At 37.9% G+C, this 18,577-nt stretch overlaps 1 protein-coding gene across 4 annotated transcripts in view; it reads left to right on the top strand.

Annotated features, from left to right (window-relative positions):
- The window catches only part of NKTR (natural killer cell triggering receptor), a 56,740-nt gene that overhangs the window by 11,860 nt on the left and 26,303 nt on the right, over positions 1 to 18,577 (top strand). Inside the window, exons 1-7 of one of the 4 annotated variants that reach the window (XM_019508066.1) lie at positions 1,206 to 1,229; positions 2,517 to 2,561; positions 2,884 to 2,911; positions 4,485 to 4,572; positions 13,131 to 13,160; positions 16,069 to 16,214; positions 17,416 to 17,638. In XM_019508066.1, the coding sequence (XP_019363611.1) occupies positions 4,529 to 4,572; positions 13,131 to 13,160; positions 16,069 to 16,214; positions 17,416 to 17,638 (443 nt within the window). In that variant the 5' untranslated portion in view covers positions 1,206 to 1,229; positions 2,517 to 2,561; positions 2,884 to 2,911; positions 4,485 to 4,528. The other 3 variants (XM_019508065.1, XM_019508067.1, XM_019508068.1) reach the window with 3 other exon arrangements.

Below are 18,577 nucleotides of genomic sequence, written 5' to 3'. Positions count from 1 at the left end.
TTAAAAAAAAAAAAAAAAAAGGTAAAATGTATCAATTCTGGATAAACTAAGTCTGTGGACATGTAATAATTTGCCTACATGCAAGTTACTACAAATACGTTGTTTCGTTTTGGTTGGGGTTTTTTTTTTTGCAAGATCAGTGTTGTCAGAGTTGCCCCTCACTTCCATGGGGGAGCAGGATCTGACAGTAAGAAGGGAGGAGAAGGGGCTGCAAGGGGAAGAAGTTGAGGGGGGCAGAGAGGAAGGGGGCTACCTGACTCCCCAAATTTATTTTTGCTGTTGTAGCAGTGGGAGGGGGACAAATTCAAGGCAGATCTTGAATAATTGGAGTCTATACCTGGAAAATTAGAACAAAAGTATACATTGTCCATATATAGTACAGGTAGTCCTTGACTTACAGCGTTTCGAGTTACAATGTTTTGCACCTACAGCATTTATAAATTGACACCGTTTCAACTTTATGATGTCAGTTTCGACTTTACAGCACTTGATCTGATCCGATGCCACGCCACGCCAGCGAACGAGTTCGCTACGTTGCTCATCTCCCTGGAGAACATCTGTCCAAACTTCCTTGGACAGTTTCTTTAAGAAAGCAGCCAAGACTCCTGAGAACTCCAGCCAAGAACCCTTTAAAAAGCCCAATCAAGAGCCTTTCAAAAAGTCTGGCATAGTCACCTCAAAGTAGTCCTTCCAAATCAGTATGCTTGCTATTTACAATATAAATACATTAATGTAGCTATATTACTCGTTTAAAATTGATCGAGTACAAAATTCTGGGGTATTTTTGGTGAAAATAGGGTATGGGGCCTTGGTTCAGGAACCAATCCCCCATTTATAATTGTTTCTTATGAGAAAATTGGTTCTGAGTTGCAACGTTTGGACTTAAGACACCGTTTTCAGGAGCCAGTTGTGTTGTAAGTCTGAGGACTGCCTGTGTCTAATTATTGGGGGGGTCATCTTGTATTCAAGTAAATATGGTAACTGGTTAAATAGTTTGACAGCCTCTCATGTTTCCTTGAAACTAAAAAATAAAATTCTGCTCAGGAATTTATCCAGTAGTAGCTGGGTTCTAGTTCAGCAAAATTGTATTTTTTTTTAACTTTTTAATTGCCATTTTACAGGTGAAAAAGGAATTGGAAAAACAACTGGGAAAAAGCTATGTTACAAAGGCACCACATTCCATCGTGTGGTTAAAAACTTTATGATACAGGGTGGGGACTTCAGTGAAGGTAAAACATTTTCTTTGTTTGCCAAAAGATTTCACTGCAGCTTTCATTTACAGAGTTAAAAATCTGGAAGTTCCCTGAAAATGGTTTTACAGTTTGTGAACATAAAGTCAAACTACTAAGATTTTATTATTCATTCTTTTATGTTAAGATTAAATCCAGCACTATAGTTTATTACGGAGCATGAGGTCCCAGAGCACTTCCATGTGCTTCGTGAGACTAATCCTTCATTTCTGTCAATCCTTCTAACACTTGTCTAACACTTGTTTTAAATTGAAACTTGAAAGCTAAACCAATTTCAGATTTCCCTTACTGAATTGCTAACCCTACTGTCCCTTACCTTGTATGAATGAAAAATGATTTAAATGTTAATTTACATTCTAACCATTTTTGCATTTTCCTTTTTTGTGAGCTATACTAACGATGTTTACTCTTGTTCTCTTGAGTTGAGACACAGCAGCATGGAAGGGATGTAACTATAAATAAGTACCGTGGTGATAGGCATGTTGGAAATAATTTAATGAATGGGTCCCTGAATGCCAATTTAGAATACGCAGGATGTTTTTACTCCCCTGCCCCCCTCTTTTGTTCTTGTGCCCCATCCACCCATGCATAGGCAACTTGGTGTTTCTTTCCTTGTTGCCTCTGAAAATTACCATAGTGCCTTTGTCATTCAGCCTTACAATCATACTTATTGGCTCTGCAGCGTGACTATTTCTACTGGTAAATTGCTGCACTTCCAGGTATGTTGTACTAGGGAATGGCTACAAAGGAGGGTGGCTTTGAAAGAACTGCTGGCTAGTAATTTATCCACTTTGTGGAAGCTGACCCACACCTGGAATGCCTCTGGGCAGGGAAACCTTGTCAGCCTTATTCATTCACTTTCTTCTCTGGTGCTTGCTGTTGCTTTTCCCCTTCTTCCTTCCTTTTACCCAAAAAGCGCGAAGGAGGAAGAGTTGTCTCTCAGCTTCACTCAGAGTTTCCCAAGCTTCCAGGGGTAGTGCAAGGTTCCTTCCAGTTTCCAAAGTTTTTAGGGATTATGCTCTACATCACTTGTGCAAAATTTTCAGTTGAATTTAAGATAAATGTGTTCATGGTTATGCTTTGTAAAAAAGGGTTGCCAAAAAATCAAAATGTTACATCTTCAGTACATGCATATATCCCTTTCACTTGTATTAGCTGTCCATAGTATCGTATTTTTTTGTACTTTTAGTGATTGCCATATGTACCAATTTTATGACCCAAACTTTTAAAATCTCTGAAAAATTAATACGTACTTCTATTATGTAGGTAATGGAAAAGGAGGTGAATCTATCTATGGGGGATATTTTAAAGGTAAGCTAAATATATCTTTATGGTCTTTTGCTTCAGTTCTGAGATAAGCAAGTTTTTGATATTTTTTTTCCCCCCAAGATACTTAATGAGAAGAGATCTACTTATAGATCACCTTTTGCATGAAACTAATGTTGCATGAAAATTGTTTTTATATGCATGAAATTCAGATAAATTTATTGTAATATTTAATTTAAACTGACAATTAATTAAGGCTAACATTATTGGTTGAACATGACTTTCAGCATGGAGGTTAGGCAACTTTATTCATGAATAAACTCCTATCTTCCTGCCTAAAACTGTCAACATATTCTTTTGTTTATAGAGAATGTGGTCTTTTGCAAAATGAAAAGGTAAGAGACAAAAGCTCAGTAACACAAATTCAAACTCTGTTCCCTTTTACCCTTCCTAATAAATATTATAGACAACTGATTAAATATCAGTTTTGTGGATGGATATCTGTATTGCTTGGAGAAGTGAAGAATTCTGTATCTAATCTTTTTTGAGGGGTACTGATTGATTTGAAGATATAATACTTGGAATTATTCTCAGATCTGAACAGTTGTCATTTATTTAAAGCACCTCCCTCTTTTCCTCTCTGAGGTTTGTATTTTTTTGGGCTTGATTTCTAAAAATACTTGGCTGTGTTGATACTCCACACAAGGTACTAATTTGCTTGCCTATACTAGGTAAATAAATTCACCGTTCACCTTCTTTCTAAAGCTTTTTCTTGGAAAGAAAGAGGTGAGAGAGTTTTATTATGGTATTTGGTGCTTTTAAGAGAGAGGGTATGGTATAATTCTTATTTTGTGAAGGCTGGGAAGTACCTCTGGTGTTCCACTGTTGAAATAAGCTTTTCCATAACAGCTGGATGTTTCAAGTGTTGTGTGTAGCTCTTTGCAATTTAGATGCATGCTCTGAAGCTTCTGTAGTATAAGACGACATGGTTAGGTGTCAGAATATGCACCGTTTACGTGAGGATGTCATGTAGCTGCTTCTGATTTTAAAAGGTTATACATTTTTCTTTCTAAGGAAAATGCTGAGATTAGTAAATGCTAACAATTTGCTATTGTACCTTTTGGCAGTCTTAAAGATAAATGGTACAGCTTTTAAGTCTGTAATATGAGGTTGCGCATAGTAGATTTTACTGAAATCTTTTTGTAAAATTAATGTTTTACTGATTGAGTTTTACTTGCACAACTGCAGGTTAGTTTACTTAATTCATTGCACTAAATGATGCATTTTTATATTTTCAATGTTATGTGTTCTATCACTTGGGTGAAGAGCAGACATGTACTGTTTCTCATTCAGCTATCCCTATGAATTTAACTTCCTTTTTGCATTTTGAGACTTCAAGTGTGGATTCAGTAGGTTTGCTGTACCTCCCAATGTGCCCTAACAGGGAGAAAGCTATTTTAACAGTGTCTTTTCTGCCTCCGTGATGCTCACTCTGATGGAGAAATGGTAGCAGTGAACAGGCGCAGCCATGTTTTAACATGGCATAGGGAGAGGTGGTTAGAAAGGTGGCTTTCCTACAGGGAATGTTTCAAGTGGTGTAAGCATCTGATGCACTATAATTGTATTGAAGGTAGTACCGAAACCTTTGAAATTGCATTAAATGCATTATTTTAAACAATATATTTTGTGCTGTTTCCAGAGCTGTAACTTATCTAAAAAAATACCCCTGTATTCTTTGCCTGCTGTTAGAGTTAACAATTATAACTCTTATCTGCACTCGTATTTTTAGAGGTTTGATTAGATTTAAATTTTTTCTTTTTTTTCCTTTTTTTTTTTTAAGTGTTCAGATTTTCTTAGTGAGCAGCTGAAGATTTTCTCCTTGTACTATCCATGTGTTGCAAGAAAAGAAAAATATTATACCTGTATTTGCCAACAGGAAACTGACTAGTGTGTTTTTTCTTCAAACAGATGAAAACTTTATTCTCAAACACGACAGAGCGTTCCTTTTGTCAATGGCAAACCGAGGGAAGCATACCAATGGTTCCCAATTTTTCATGTGAGTAGATATAATTTCAGACTTGAGCTTTTCTTAAACAGAGAAGCGCTGTTCATGAGAAAGATGGTATTGCTAAATTAACTCCAACTGGATGTTATTGGCCTTAATGCAGTTTTTGAAAGGTGTCCAGTGGGTACCTGCAGTCCTTAATATATAGTAAACAGGGAAAATTGAGATAAAGTGGTTTTGATTTTTATTTGCGGTGTTCTCTTGGCTTAGAAGAATTAATCATATATGGATTTTTTAAATTTTTTGGCTTGCTTTCTTAAAAAAGTGGCTTATGCTTTTATGTCTGTTGGTGTTTAGGGAATAGTTTATTATTTGGCTTTGTACTCTTTTAAGTGACGCACACTAAACAAATTAAAACAAGCGATATATAGTTTCCAGTACTAGAAAGTTCTGTGTAAAACAGAGGACAAGATATCTAATAGTTCACACTTAAACAGTGCGAGTTGCATGTGTTTTAAAAATGTGCTATTTTTGTATTTATTTTGGTTTTTTTGTGGGATGTTTTACTTTAGTCTGTCCCTGAAATGCCTGCCTTCTTTGTTGCTGCATAGTACTGTATGTACATGTGTGTAATTTTATTTTAAACCTATTTTTAAACAGTGTTGGCAGAAAAGTAACATAGAACATTAGGGGAAGAGCTCCTCTTGCAGCTCTTATTTCTATTATACTATACACGCCAGTATATTAGTATGTTTCTAGTAAAATATGGAAAATGCTTGACTGTACGGAACAGCTCTGATGGGAATCACTCAGTGCTGGAAGAAATTATTTATTTATTTATTTATTTATTTTTCTCTTTGGTTGAAGATGACAAATTCTAGGCGTACCAATAACCTTTTTCAATTGCTAAAGCTTGTCTGAATATCCATCTATGTCACCATCTTCTAAAAAAATGTTTTCTGTTAACATTTCATAGTGTGTATCTTAGGTGGGGGGGATATCTGGTTTCCTGTGTTGGGTTTGTGCTGGGTAGAAGGTTTTCTTTGTGAATGATCTTTTTGCTGCCTTGCTTTGCAATTGAAGCTATATATTTTAGTTTATTACACTAAAACTTCTGTTTTCTTTGCCATCTTTCTTGGTGGATAAGAATGAATGGCGCTTCACTGTCTTCAATAAAGAAGTAAATGGTCCAGAAGGACACTCATATTTTCTTTGCCTGAAAAGAGATCTCCAACATGATGTAATAAGGTTCAGATAAGAGACATTTTTAGGTCTCTTCCTAAAGAATGTCCTAAAAATGGAGAGTACAGTAAAATAACATTATATATTTTATATATAAATTTCCATATAATATATAAATGGTGTATTATGTATAATGAGTCCATGAAAACCAGTTACTTCATTGCTGTCCTTTAAGTTACATAGTGACTAACATTTTGATTTTTCAAGTCACCATTTTCCATTTTTAACCTTATCTGAACTGTAAACTTGAAAATTTTAATGATGCCACATCAATCAAGAAGCTACCATCTGAGGGCTCTAAAGTTTCTTTATCTTGTACATAAAATTTAAGTTAACAATTTAATACAAGTAAGATAAGTATCTTGTATGTTAGGTGTTTTATGTAAAAATTACGGTACTATCACAGTTCAAATTATGAGACTAAATGATGAACATTAGTATTTAAAATATCACCTTAAATGTGAAATCTACTTTGAAAAGCATCTGTATTTTTAATGCTTTTTAAATACAAGTTTTGAGGGAAAACCAGTGACAAATTTTAGTCATCCAGTCCTGCATCTGATAGCACGTGTTAGGGACTGTTACAAGCCACGCAGGCTGCAATGAAATCAGTGAGATTTAGGGTGAAAACCAACAGTTTTACCAATGTAGTCAGCTGCAGAGGCAGGATTTTATTTAGGATCTGATTTGTAGTGAAGCATAGCTGTGTCATGAAGCCAAATTCAGTTCTTTCTTTATGTAAATTGTCATTGATTAACATAAACCTACAAATCGTAAGTTGCTTATACATTTTTAACGTGGGATATAACTTTGAGGTTGGTTCTCCTCTTAAAAGTAACTTTCTTGCTTTCAAACCTAACATTTACATGTTGAAAGGCTTTTAATTCTAAAGATAAAATACAATGTATGAAAGCAGTTGTTCTTGCTCAGTGAAGTTATTTAATGATCGACATTTGTATGAGGGAAATACTGTACATTTGTCCAGGCTTAATTTATGCTTTTGAAAGAACGATGTATTATAATATGCAATCCAAAATAATCCTCCATTAGTGTCATCCTTTAAACGATTTGGAGGACAAAAGAATATATAGAATAAAGCATTAATTGATTCAGCTTTTTTCAGCCGATCTAAATTCTTCAAAGCAGAAAATGCAAGTGTGTGTTGGCTTATGTGGCTTGGGTTTTTTAAAGGACTTTGTCACTATGTAGATGTAACAACTTTTGAAGTGATACACTGAACTTGCTGGATATATGGAGGGGAGAGACACAGTGTCTTCCAGAACTGGAATTTTTATTTTCAGCCCTAAATACACACCCATTGAGGCATGTTTAGATAGTGAACATAGGGCTCCTATACGTGTGCAGCAAGACTGCTCCGACATGCAGTAATTATAGTTAATGCGTAGTAATTACCCCACTCCAGCGGACTCCAATGTCATGTGTATCAGCATCCCTGTGCTGAAAAATGGCGTTGGGGAGCTTCAGTTTAAAGCGCCCCACTGCCATTTTTCAGCATTGGGTTGCTGATACACGTGACGCTCCAAGTGCTTTAATTAGCATAGCATTTGAAGCTGTGCTAATGAAAGTGCCACATTCTGGAGCACATCTATAAATGCCCGTAGTTTTATTTTGCTGGCATCAAGAGTTTGGTATTTCTTCATGCAAACTGAGGTTGCAGTTTGACAAGCATCTGTACACATGCTTACCTTACAAAACATGTATAGTGCTTTAGTTAGGTATTTATATTTGCCCAATTGAGGTTGAAATGGTGGTAAAGGAGTGTGCAGTTCTAAAGATTATATTTCATGCTTAGCCCAGAGGACTTAACTGTTGCTTTGACGATCTTTCTTTTGTCTTTTGTCAGGGATTAGTACCATTTGGAAAAACTACAGACTTTTCAGTGTCTGATTGGGCTATAAATATTGTATTTGCTGGAATCTTAGAATTTTAGAATTCGCGTAAAATTTTACTGATTTCAGACCAGTTTTAGTTCAGTGAACAGGAATGTCTGTCCACATGAGTGCAACTGAAAGAACTTTTAGAGAAATGGATATGGAAATGACTGCTGGGAAAGATAGCTTAGAAAACTTTTTAAGCAAGATAGTTTAAAAAAAGAACAAACAAGCTAAAAACCACTCTTGTAGAAATAACATGGTTGCAAAAATAAAACGGCACATGTCACAAGTGATGCAAAAGGTTTATTGATGGATGCTTTCTGCCATTTAACTAATAATTATTCAATGGAGGGAATGTTTTGGAGTGAAAGATCTATTTAGTTGAAGACAGGATTTCATTTGTCAAATAACCAACCGGTAAGTGTACTAATTCTAGTAGTAATTCTCTTCAGCAGTGTGACAGAGAAATGCATTATTGTTTAATTAGATAGATGTTCAAAGTGAAACTTGAATGTCAAAAAAGTCAAAAATGGGAAGGACTGATTCAAAGGCATGACAGACTACTTTATATTATTTGAAATGACAAAAATATTTTATTGGAATCCAGAGCCTTAAAGCAGCTGGGTGCCCATGGTTGTATAGCTGTGATGGCAGCTAATATTTTTCATGGACCACCCCCCCGGTCACCCTGCTCTAATTATACTACTGTTGGAATCAGCACCCTTCCAGATTTAGCTGACACGCTGGAACAACCCATAGAGAAATGGTGTAATTTTTTTTCCTTGAATATTTTTTTTTTTTCCACAACGGACCTCCATCAACTTCAGTTTTATATTAACTACTTTCAAATAAGTGTTTATTCTGGGAGAGCACCTTTTTAAATAGAGGATCATCTGAATTTTTAATTATTTTCGATCCCTGCTCAGACGCAGGGTGGTTTTAGGGGAGGAACAGAAAACACGCTAAGTAATCTTAGGCTTACCCTCCCTTCTCATTACTCCCCAGCGCGTGGTCAGTTTTGGCTGTGCTGCTGCCATGACTAGCAAGTAAGCTCTTGCAGAGCCCGTGGGAGATTGTGCATTGGAGTCTGCCCAAGTGCAGCATGAATGCAGTCCTGTATAGAGATGACTGAGTTAACTTGGGCACTGGAAGCAACATAGCCATAGTAACATGGTGCTTTGCCTGTGCTAATTACTCGGTTTCTCAACAGAGGTATTTTCAGAGGTTGCTTACCTGCGTCTATCCAGTACTGCCTTGTGCTGTGATACTATGTACAAGAGCAGTATGAGAGAGGAAGCAAAAAGCCAGCAGAATATGGAAGATAACTTTACACAAAATGCTGTTAAATGTGCAAAGTCCTCATTCTGAAAAGACTTCCATACCCTTACTGTTGTTTCTGTGGGTAGCCCCATGGATTTGGTCCAGCGGTTTTTCAACTGGGATGCTGTGACCATGTGCTGCCACTGCCAAAAAATGATTTGAAGGGTTCTTTTCTTCATTTCAAGCAGTAACATTTCTAAAGCATAGCACTGTGCTTCCTAACTAAATTAAAATATGCCAACCTGTTTTAATATACAAGCAATTAATGTTCAGAGATTTGCTCTTTCATTGTTTATGCAAGTGACTTCTGTATAATCGGTGACAAGCTAGAAGCACTTCGTTTCTAAGCCTTCTGTAAGTGTGAAGAGGAAGGTTCAGCAATTCCCGCTGAAGTCAAATAACCAGCTCTTTAACCCTGAAGTAAGCTTTTCTATCAGTCTTACTTGTATAGATTTAAACTGCTGAATAAATCAAGGTGGCATAATACTTCAGTATCTGTGATCCCAGTCTTGCAAATACTTACACATGTACTTAGCTTTAGCACATGAATAATTCCATTCCCTTGTGACTATTCACATGAGTAAAGCACATACATAAGATTTAGAGAATCATGGTCTAGGTGTGTAAAGATGTCATTTAAAAAAAAGTCACCGTTTCACATTATTTCAGAGACTAATTACCAAGCAAATACTTAACTATTCATAGACTTCCTTTTTTTTCTCACAAATTCCTGTGTTATACCAAACTGCAGCATTCTTGCAGTTTGTTAGAATGAAAATGTATAATTATTTGGTAAAAATACCTCTGTTTTCACCTTTGGTGTTGATTTCCTCCTTGCACTGTTAGTAAACTCATGGGCTATGACTTGCTTTTAATGATGGTGGCTTTCACCATTTTAAAGGAAACTTGTTAACATGAGAGGTGTTAACCAATTGTAGGAACTTGTGACGATGTGAATTTACACTTTTCTAACGTGTTTCAGTAGGAAATCAACAGTTTTCAGTAATGGAATAGCATCTTATATAGCATTATGATTGATTCAGTAGAGCACTTTAACACCAGCGTAATCACGTGCATGTCATAGTCGCATTGGAATCAAGTTCTCATTTGCTTAAAGTTATACTTGTGTTCAAGTGCTTTTCTGGATTGAGGCTGTAGAGTAGACTCTTTCCATAATAGTTTCTTTTCTAATATTCATTTCACAAGCAGGACATTTCTTCAGTTTTTAAAAGGAAAACTTGCCCAAAATTTTTCCAAAGACTTATGTTCTAAAGAAAATTTAGAGCCCTCTATTTTTTTAAAGCGTCCTTGTTTTGCATACAATTTGATAATTTTAATTTTGTATTTTAATAAAACATAGACTCAGTTTTGTCTGGAAATGTATTACAATTTATTTCTGCCATTTTTGTGTAAAATTTACAGAAACAGTGTTACATCGTGCGCTCCAAAGGTAATGTCTCATTCCTCTAAGGCTGTGTCCTTTTTCTTTTCTTCTCTCTGTTTTTATCTCTTTCTTGTCTCTTTCTGATCATATTGTTATGTACATTGAACCCCATGTTAGGACTGAGGTCCTTCTAGGAGAAAAAATATGACTGTCTATCAAATGATACTATGTGGCAGTATTTTTAACTAATTTACTAGTAACCTTCAGTGACTTTACAATCTCTTTCTTGTAAACATTAATTTAAATGATACTGCCCCTTATGATGGTATTGGGGAGGGGGGGTTAAACTTATCCAAACCAAGATATTTAACAAATATATTATTCTGTATATAAAAAGGAAAAAGCTTGTTGGGGAGAGTTTTCTATTTTCAAGTCTGGATGGAGTATTTCTTGGGTAACTTGAGTAAAAATTCAGTAGGACAAAATCTACTTACTGCTTTGAAAAGCGACTGGGCAAGAATGAAGAGGGATGTGTGTACATTGACAATTTAAGTAATCTTGAACTGGTATTAACAGACATTCAGTTTAATTTATTACATTTCAATTAATTTTAAATAAGCTTTCTAGGAAGTTTTTCAAAGGCATGCTCAGCAGTTGGGCACCAGACTCTCCTTTTGAAGTCAGTGAATTGGTTCTTTTATTTTCTAGTTTATGCACTTCAGAGTTTTCCCTTTGACTAAGTTTTTATTCTTATGTTTTCATTGCGTGACCAAGAAAGTGAAGAGAGTGTAAGAATTTAGTAATGTATTGTCAACAGAATGAGAGAAACCTGGGTGGTCTTTTACCAAATGACTCTCCCTTTCCTTCTTAACCAAGACTTGAGTCATGGTTCAGCAAAGCACATAAATATGCATCTGAGATCTTTGCTGATTTGGGCAACTACATTGCTCACTTTCCTTGTCCAGGATTCACTAGCACAGTGCATTAAGTGTTTTAAACTGTTGGGTATTTTCCTAATTCTAAAAGCCAAGGCATATACATTTCAGTGCTGGTTTCACTTAATCACTTTCTTAATTTTCAGTATTTCGGAACAGATTTATAATTAAACCTGCTTAAAATAAACTATTTGCTTGGGAGCAGATTGTTAATGCATTTTTCTTTTGCTTGTAAAATTGCATTGGCCATAAGAAATTGCTTGTTTGTGCTGATACAGTATATTACAGAAGTAAAGTCAGCTTACTTTTATGGAAGACCAGAAGGAACATTTACCACTGTGGTGATAGAAGCTTAATGTCTCTCATTTGTTGTTTTATACTAGAACTTTTCTGTTTGTTTAGGGTGGGTGAGGTATACATTGGGATTTGGACCTGAATAAAGGTACAGCATGAATGTTCAAGGTTGGCAGTTCAGTCTTTTGGCAGGTGTATTTCAGTGGTGCAGCATCACTTGATTTTTATTGGATGGAATTGTGCATACCAGTCTAGTTTTGCACTAGGCAGTGAAAAGTAGCTTTACAGTGATAGTGTAGACAGGGTCTGGTAGAGCCACTTATACACCGTCACTGCCGGTTTGGTACTGAGTCTGCTTTAATGAAAACTCAAATGCAACTTCCACTCTAGGCCCCTGATTGGAAGAGAATCCATTCAAAGAGGTTAGAAAGGAAAAACAGGACCTGGGAATTTCACACACAACTTTAAGAATAGAAGATCAAAGTGTCCAGCTCTTGATTTTTCTCATGTGCAGTATAATTTTTTTTACCATACCATCCCTCAATAAATCTATTACAAAATAGTGCAGTTCTTCTTTGCAACTTTAATAAAGCCTTACTTAGAACTGAATGAAGGTGGCTGTTAATACAGTGTCATAATAACGTGTTTTTAACCTGGACATTTTCTTTCTTCATTGGTGAAGGATTTAAAGAGACTCTGATTCCTAGCCATATTATGATTGATTTCATTTTTTTTAAGGTTTATTTCTTTTACATTTTTTTTTTCCTCAATGGGATGTCAGAAATTTGACAGACCCTAATAACTGGTAGACATATAGAAGGTAGAGCACTGACTTCTGGTTTGGCATTTCCACACCCACAGTTTCTAACTTGAATAAATGAGTGAATCTATGATATGTTAATGATGGGTAATATTTGTATGTATTACTATACAGTTCGTACTCTACCTGGCATAGCACTGCAGTGGTGAAGGCAGCATGCAAACTTAATAAGATCTTAAATATTGTAGTCCTGACCTGAATATAATGCTTTAAATTGATTTATGCAGCCAGCAAATAGAAGAAGAATGAGGAAATAGTACATACTGTTTTTTAATCAAGGTGACTTAAAAATAATAGTTTTAGAATGTAACAATTTCAGAAGTATTTAAATTATTGTTAGTTTGCCCACTAGCTTCTTATTGCCAACTGTATAGTATTTATCACTAAAAATATATTTCAGGTCAAGGTGCTGGTTTCAATATATACAGACACTGTACATGAAAAGTATTTAGTGCATATAAATATTGCATGCATTTAATCAATTTTTGGTAGGACTTTTACATGTGAAAATGTAGTGTATGTGTGTCTCTATACTTTTAATATGCTTGTAATCTAGAATTTTTAAAAAAAATTTTTGAAATATTTAACTGGATTTTTTCCACCTTTTTTTTTGTCTTTTGCCTTCACCTTTTTTATTTTATTGTGCCATTCTCCTTTCTACCTCTTCATCTGAATCCCTGATTTTTACCATCTTATCCATGTTGATGTTTGTCACACAGAACAACAAAGCCTGCTCCTCATCTTGATGGGTAAGAATCTTTTTAAAATATGTGTAGCAACAATAATTCTAAAATTTATAATTAATATACAAACACTGTATACGAAACAGCTCAATTTTTAAGGGAAACAAAAGCCAGGAAGGAGCACAGCAATATAATGAACTATGAAACAAAAATTGGCATATTTTATCACCATTTTTTCAAATACAGAATTTTTTTTTGCACAATAAACTATGCATATAAATGTTATCATATTATGTATTTCTGTGTTCTAGCTTTCAGTTGTCAACAATCCTGGACTCTGGATTTTTTTTTAAAGAAATGAAATTAGTTTGCTGTGTCCTATAAATTATGTTCCCAAATAAATTTGCTACAAATGTTAGGAAAGGTACATTATCAGTGTTCTAGTTAAGTCAGGAATGTCAGAGAAGTGGTCCGGTCCTTGGAGCCCTATCATCTGGCTCACGGTGTTGCCTTTGGGTCTTGGAGTTGACCCATGGGCCACTTGAAGTGTTGGGGTGGTCCTGCTTTGAGACCAGGTTAAACTGGGTGTCCTCCTGAGGTCCTTTCCAGCCCTGCTTTTTCTGTGATTATGTGGTGTGCTGTGGGGCTTGATGAGTTTGAAACCCTTGAGTTAACTCACAGTAAGGGTTGCTTCAGTTATTATCCTGATTCATTATGTAACTTTGGACCAACCCCGTAACTTCTTCTGTTCCAGATGGCTAGCTGTAAAATGCTATTGATAATGTTTACCTATATTGGTGCTTTGTACTGAGTAATAAGTTGATCAAGCCCGAAATCAAGAATGTCTTAAAGTTTTCTTAAGTATCTTAATTGAGCTATTCCTGTACTTCTCAGTAAAGGCAACGAAGAATCCTGCAAACACTCAGGATGGAGGCTCAATGGCCCCATACCTTGACAGTGGCAAGGGCAACCCTCCCCAAGCTGTCTCAGTGGGTAATGGGAAACCTACTACTTCTCTTCCGAGCTTACATCTCTCACCTGTGTGAGAGATGTTCCAGACCTCACCCAAGTGGCAGAAAACTTATGGGGTGGAGGACAAAGATGAGAGCCTGCTTAAATAGCTCCTACAAGAGATGGTGGGAAAGCACCAATAAGAACTTTAAATACAAGCTGTCACGGGGCGGGCCCTAGGAGCAGGCGTGATCTCCCTAGTGCCCCCTACCGTGCCAAGTTAACTGTTTAGCCCCCTCTGTCTCGCCCGCCATGTCTTGCTGTTTTTTTTATATATAAAAAAAAAAAATAAAAGGGAGGCTGTCTTACTGTTCTCTATGACACGGTGCTAGGCTCATACTGGCCCATATCCTCTAAGAAGTGTCCCCGTGCACCCCAGCCTTATGGGGTGCGCGTGCCTCCAACCTTCCCTTTAGCACACCCCAAGCCTCGCAGATGTCCCGGATGTTGACTGGTCAGTTTACTGTCCGCGCCCTGACTGGCGCCTCCCGTAGGCACTCTGGCCTTGGACTTGCCACACAACTGGCGCCTCCCGTAGGCGCTCTAGCCTTGTCACTCAACCGGCATCCTGGCTAATGCCCAATAGCGTTGTCCCTGCTGGGCTTCTCAATAGCTTTGCCCCTGCTGGGCTTATGTAGAGGCAGCACCCCACTGGGCCTGTCTCCCCGCGATCACGTGCTCTCACCCCCTCTGGGGTTTCGTCGGCAGCACTTCTCATGGTAGGTTACCCCTCTGGGGTTTCGTCGCCCGCGCTTCCCGCGGTTGGGCTCAGGTGGCCTGTAGCCGTGCCTGGCCCTCTGACCCGTCTTCTGGGTCGTATGCCCTGCTTGGGCTTCTCATGGTCCTGCCCTCACTGGGGCTTCACTCGCGCTTCCTGCACTTGTCGCCCTCTCTGGGCCTGTCCCGCGCTTCTCGCGCCCAGGGCTCAGGTGGCCCATAGCCGTGCCTGGCCCCCTGACCCTTCTCAGGGTCCTATGCCCTAGTGGGCAAAACACCGCCCTCCTGGGCTGGGGTCTTAAGCCCCCACACACAGCACCACACCGGAGCCAAACAGCCGTGCCTCCCAGGCACTGCTTGCTGTGCCCGTACGGGGCACCCAGGAACCCCCAGACTACTGGGGAGCTCCTGTGAGGCCTCCTCACACCCCTACAGCCTCACCCGGTCCTCCGGTGTAACAATAACAACCAAGAAACATAAAGCCATAAGCCAACCGGCTACAACACAAATAAGCCTCCTGGCTGGTCTTACCTAAACAAACACAAGCGTGAGCTAACTGGCTACAACATACGCTGCCCTGGCTACTCCTTGTCTCCGTCGGGGTCCTCTCCACTCCACCCCATTGTCCAGACTATCAGGCAGTAGGGCAACCAGGCTGGTTTACTCTCCCTTGCTCGGCTCAGCTCTACAGCAGAGGTGTTGCTCCTTTGGCCGTTAGAGGAGAACTGCCCTGGTCTCAGCCTCTTCTGTTTATATGGGCCAGGCCCAGCCCCCTGGCGGTCAGCTGACCCAATCAGCTGCCCTAGCAACCGCCAGCTGTGTTATCCTGTTGATTGGCAGCTAAGCTCTCTCACCAATGTCAGTAGCAGGCACCCTAGTGTCCTGCTACACAAGCCCATGCCTCAATCAACTCCATAAACATATAGGGGGCAGATTTTTATCTTGCTATTTTTATCTAGCATGTGCATAGCTGCATTAGTCTTGCAAGACTGCTTTTGAATTTCAGAAGAAGGCAGACCTGCGTTATTAGAAAATATATCCATATTCTCTATTGCATGATATCACAGCGCTCAAGATATCCCTAGTATTATTCAAACCTGTTTGGGGAAAATCAACTTAAACAGTCCAAAAATAGTAATGAAGCTAATTGTTTCCCTGTAAAACTATGACTTTTAATCTAAAGGAAGTTTAGAGAAAATCCCAGTTATGCCTAAATCATTTTAATTTCTGAATCTTATTTCTGCAGTGTACATGTTGTCTTTGGACTGGTTATTTCTGGTTTTGAAGTAATAGAGCAAATAGAAAATCTGAAAACTGATACTGCAAGTAGGCCATATGCAGATGTACGAGTTATTGACTGTGGAGTGGTCATTACAAAATCAGCAAAAGATGGTAAGTAAACACTGTTTTGCTTGAAATTAATTGGAAGTTGTCCTGACTTGCAGAAAGCATGGAATATATATGGTTTATTTATTGTTTCAGGTCAGGGGTTTTCAATCTTTTTTTTTTTTTAACAAGTGTATCTCCGACAGCCCCCTTTTTAAATAACTGTACCCCAAGGGCAGGGGGTGTGTGTGGCAAGTGGCCAGACGCAGAGGGTGGGGGGGTTTACCCCCGATTGACAAACCTTGTTTTAGGTGGGTGTGTGTGTGTGTGTGTGTGTGTGTGTGTGTGTGTGTGTGTCATATGTATATGCGAAATGAGTTAAACTGGTTTATAGAAGAGGAGGTTTTGTCTGTTTCCTTTAAGTAGATATGATAGATATGTCTATATATACACATCTAGCTATCTAGAGAGAGAGAGAGATCTTTCTACCTAGCTAGCTAGCTATGGCGATAGAGCTATATAAAAAAAAAAAAAAAAATGTGCGCGCCTGATGGAAACTTGGGCTCTGAATTTAGTGTACCTTATTTTAGGGTAAAAATAAGTACCGGTGGGCCTATATATTCAAAGTGACCAACTTTCAGGGGGCAGATCTGGGATACAGTTCTGTATGGCCTGTCTACCCCTGGAACCAATAGTATAGGCAACTGATTTCTTTTAGTGTAGCTGCCTTAATGCAGGTGTAGCTCTTGCTTTATACACAGCTATAATGCTTCCTGCTTGTCTTGTCTTATCTTGTGCATAGCCGTACCAAATTAGAAGATGATTATTTCAAATTAATCATTTTATATTATTCACTTAAAACATGTATGATTTTAAATAGGTTGGGGCCAACCTTTTGAACGGGTGTGCCAGAAATTAGCCTTGCACCCTCTGAGTACCTTTCCGAACCCTTCTCCAGCCCAGTCTGGTGCTCTTTACTTCCTGCCTTGTGCTCCCTGCCAAAACTGTTGCTCTGTTTTCTGCTCCCTGTACTGTCTGCCACTATGCTGTCTTTCCCCTCCCTGGTCTGTTCGTGTGTGGCACAGGTTGGTCACCCCTGATCTAAATGCTTATACAGTACAAATGGTATGTAGCACATCACTATTTTGTTTCCGTTGACATGTGGCTACTTGTGAAATAAAGTAGCTATATATAATATATTGTCTATATTATGTTCAGTGGAGAAAAATGTCTGTAATCTAATAATGAATTATGTAATTGTCTTTAGTTTTGGAGAAACAGAAGAAAGTGTCTTCTGATTCAGAAGCTTCAGATTCTTCGTCCAGCTCATCAACCTCTTCAGAATCATCATCTGAAAGTGAAGTTGAAAATGAAAAAAACAGAAGAAGAAAACGTAAGAGAAGAACTAAAACTAAACAATCAAGAAAGCGAAGAAGAGAAGAGAGGAAGAAAGAAGAGCCAAGGTGTAAACGGATATCAAACCAAAGAGGGTGACTAGTTTGTTAACTTTACAAATTCTAAAGAGAACTGCAACGTTAGTATTGTCCGTCATGAAAAAATGAAAGTGTATTTAATTTTGTGAGAGTGTATTTTTTGTTTCTTGGTTATAACTAAGGACTAATTCACTGTAGATTTATCTGTATTTTTTCAAGTGATCACTGTATACAAAAAAACACTAAATGAATGTTAGCATTAGGGCTGTGTGAAGCTTTGGTAGCTGATTCGATTTGGAGGAGACTTGGCCCGATTCAGGGACCGAATCTCCAAATTCAAATTGAATCAGGAGATCAGTTAAAAGCTCCATTGATTCAGAGCATCCAAATCAATTTGGAAAAGATTTGGTGATTCAGCCTTAGACTAAGCAGGCAGCTGACACAGGTGCCTCCAGCTAGTAAGTCTGTTGGGGCTGGGGAATAGGGGAAGGGGGAGGGGGGGCGAGTTCACAACACTATTTCAAATGTCTGTAGAAAAAAAAAGTCAGCAATATATAGAGGGAAGAAGGGAGAGAAGGAAGGAGGGAAACAAGCATCAATTTTTGAAGAGCTGCAGCTAAGAACAGCTGACAATAACCTTGTCCATATTTATGAAGAATAGTAATCATGCTCACTTAAAATTTTTTATACAGTCTATGAAGAAAAATACCACCAATTTCTAGGAGAATCTTAGTATACCCCCCTGCAGTGCATCTTAACCCATCTACCTCCACATAGCCTAATTTTTACTACATTCTTGTCAACCATAAAAAAGTTAAGTGGATAAAGATAATTGAGCAGTACAGCTGTGTCTGTCATCAAGCGAACAGCTTGAAGAGTTTTACCCAAATCATTTCCCTACAAATATTTTGACAGTAGTGATCGAGCTAAAGAGGTATACAGAATCATAAATTGTACTTTAATTTCAACATTTCAGAAATAGGTTGATTATAATAT

This window comes from Gavialis gangeticus, unplaced genomic scaffold, assembly GCF_001723915.1.
Source record: "Gavialis gangeticus isolate Ggan-Ray unplaced genomic scaffold, GavGan_comp1, whole genome shotgun sequence".
Lineage (NCBI taxonomy): Eukaryota > Metazoa > Chordata > Crocodylia > Gavialidae > Gavialis > Gavialis gangeticus.
The sequence above is the reverse complement of the archived record's forward strand: the minus strand, read 5'-3'. Positions and strand labels throughout refer to the sequence as shown.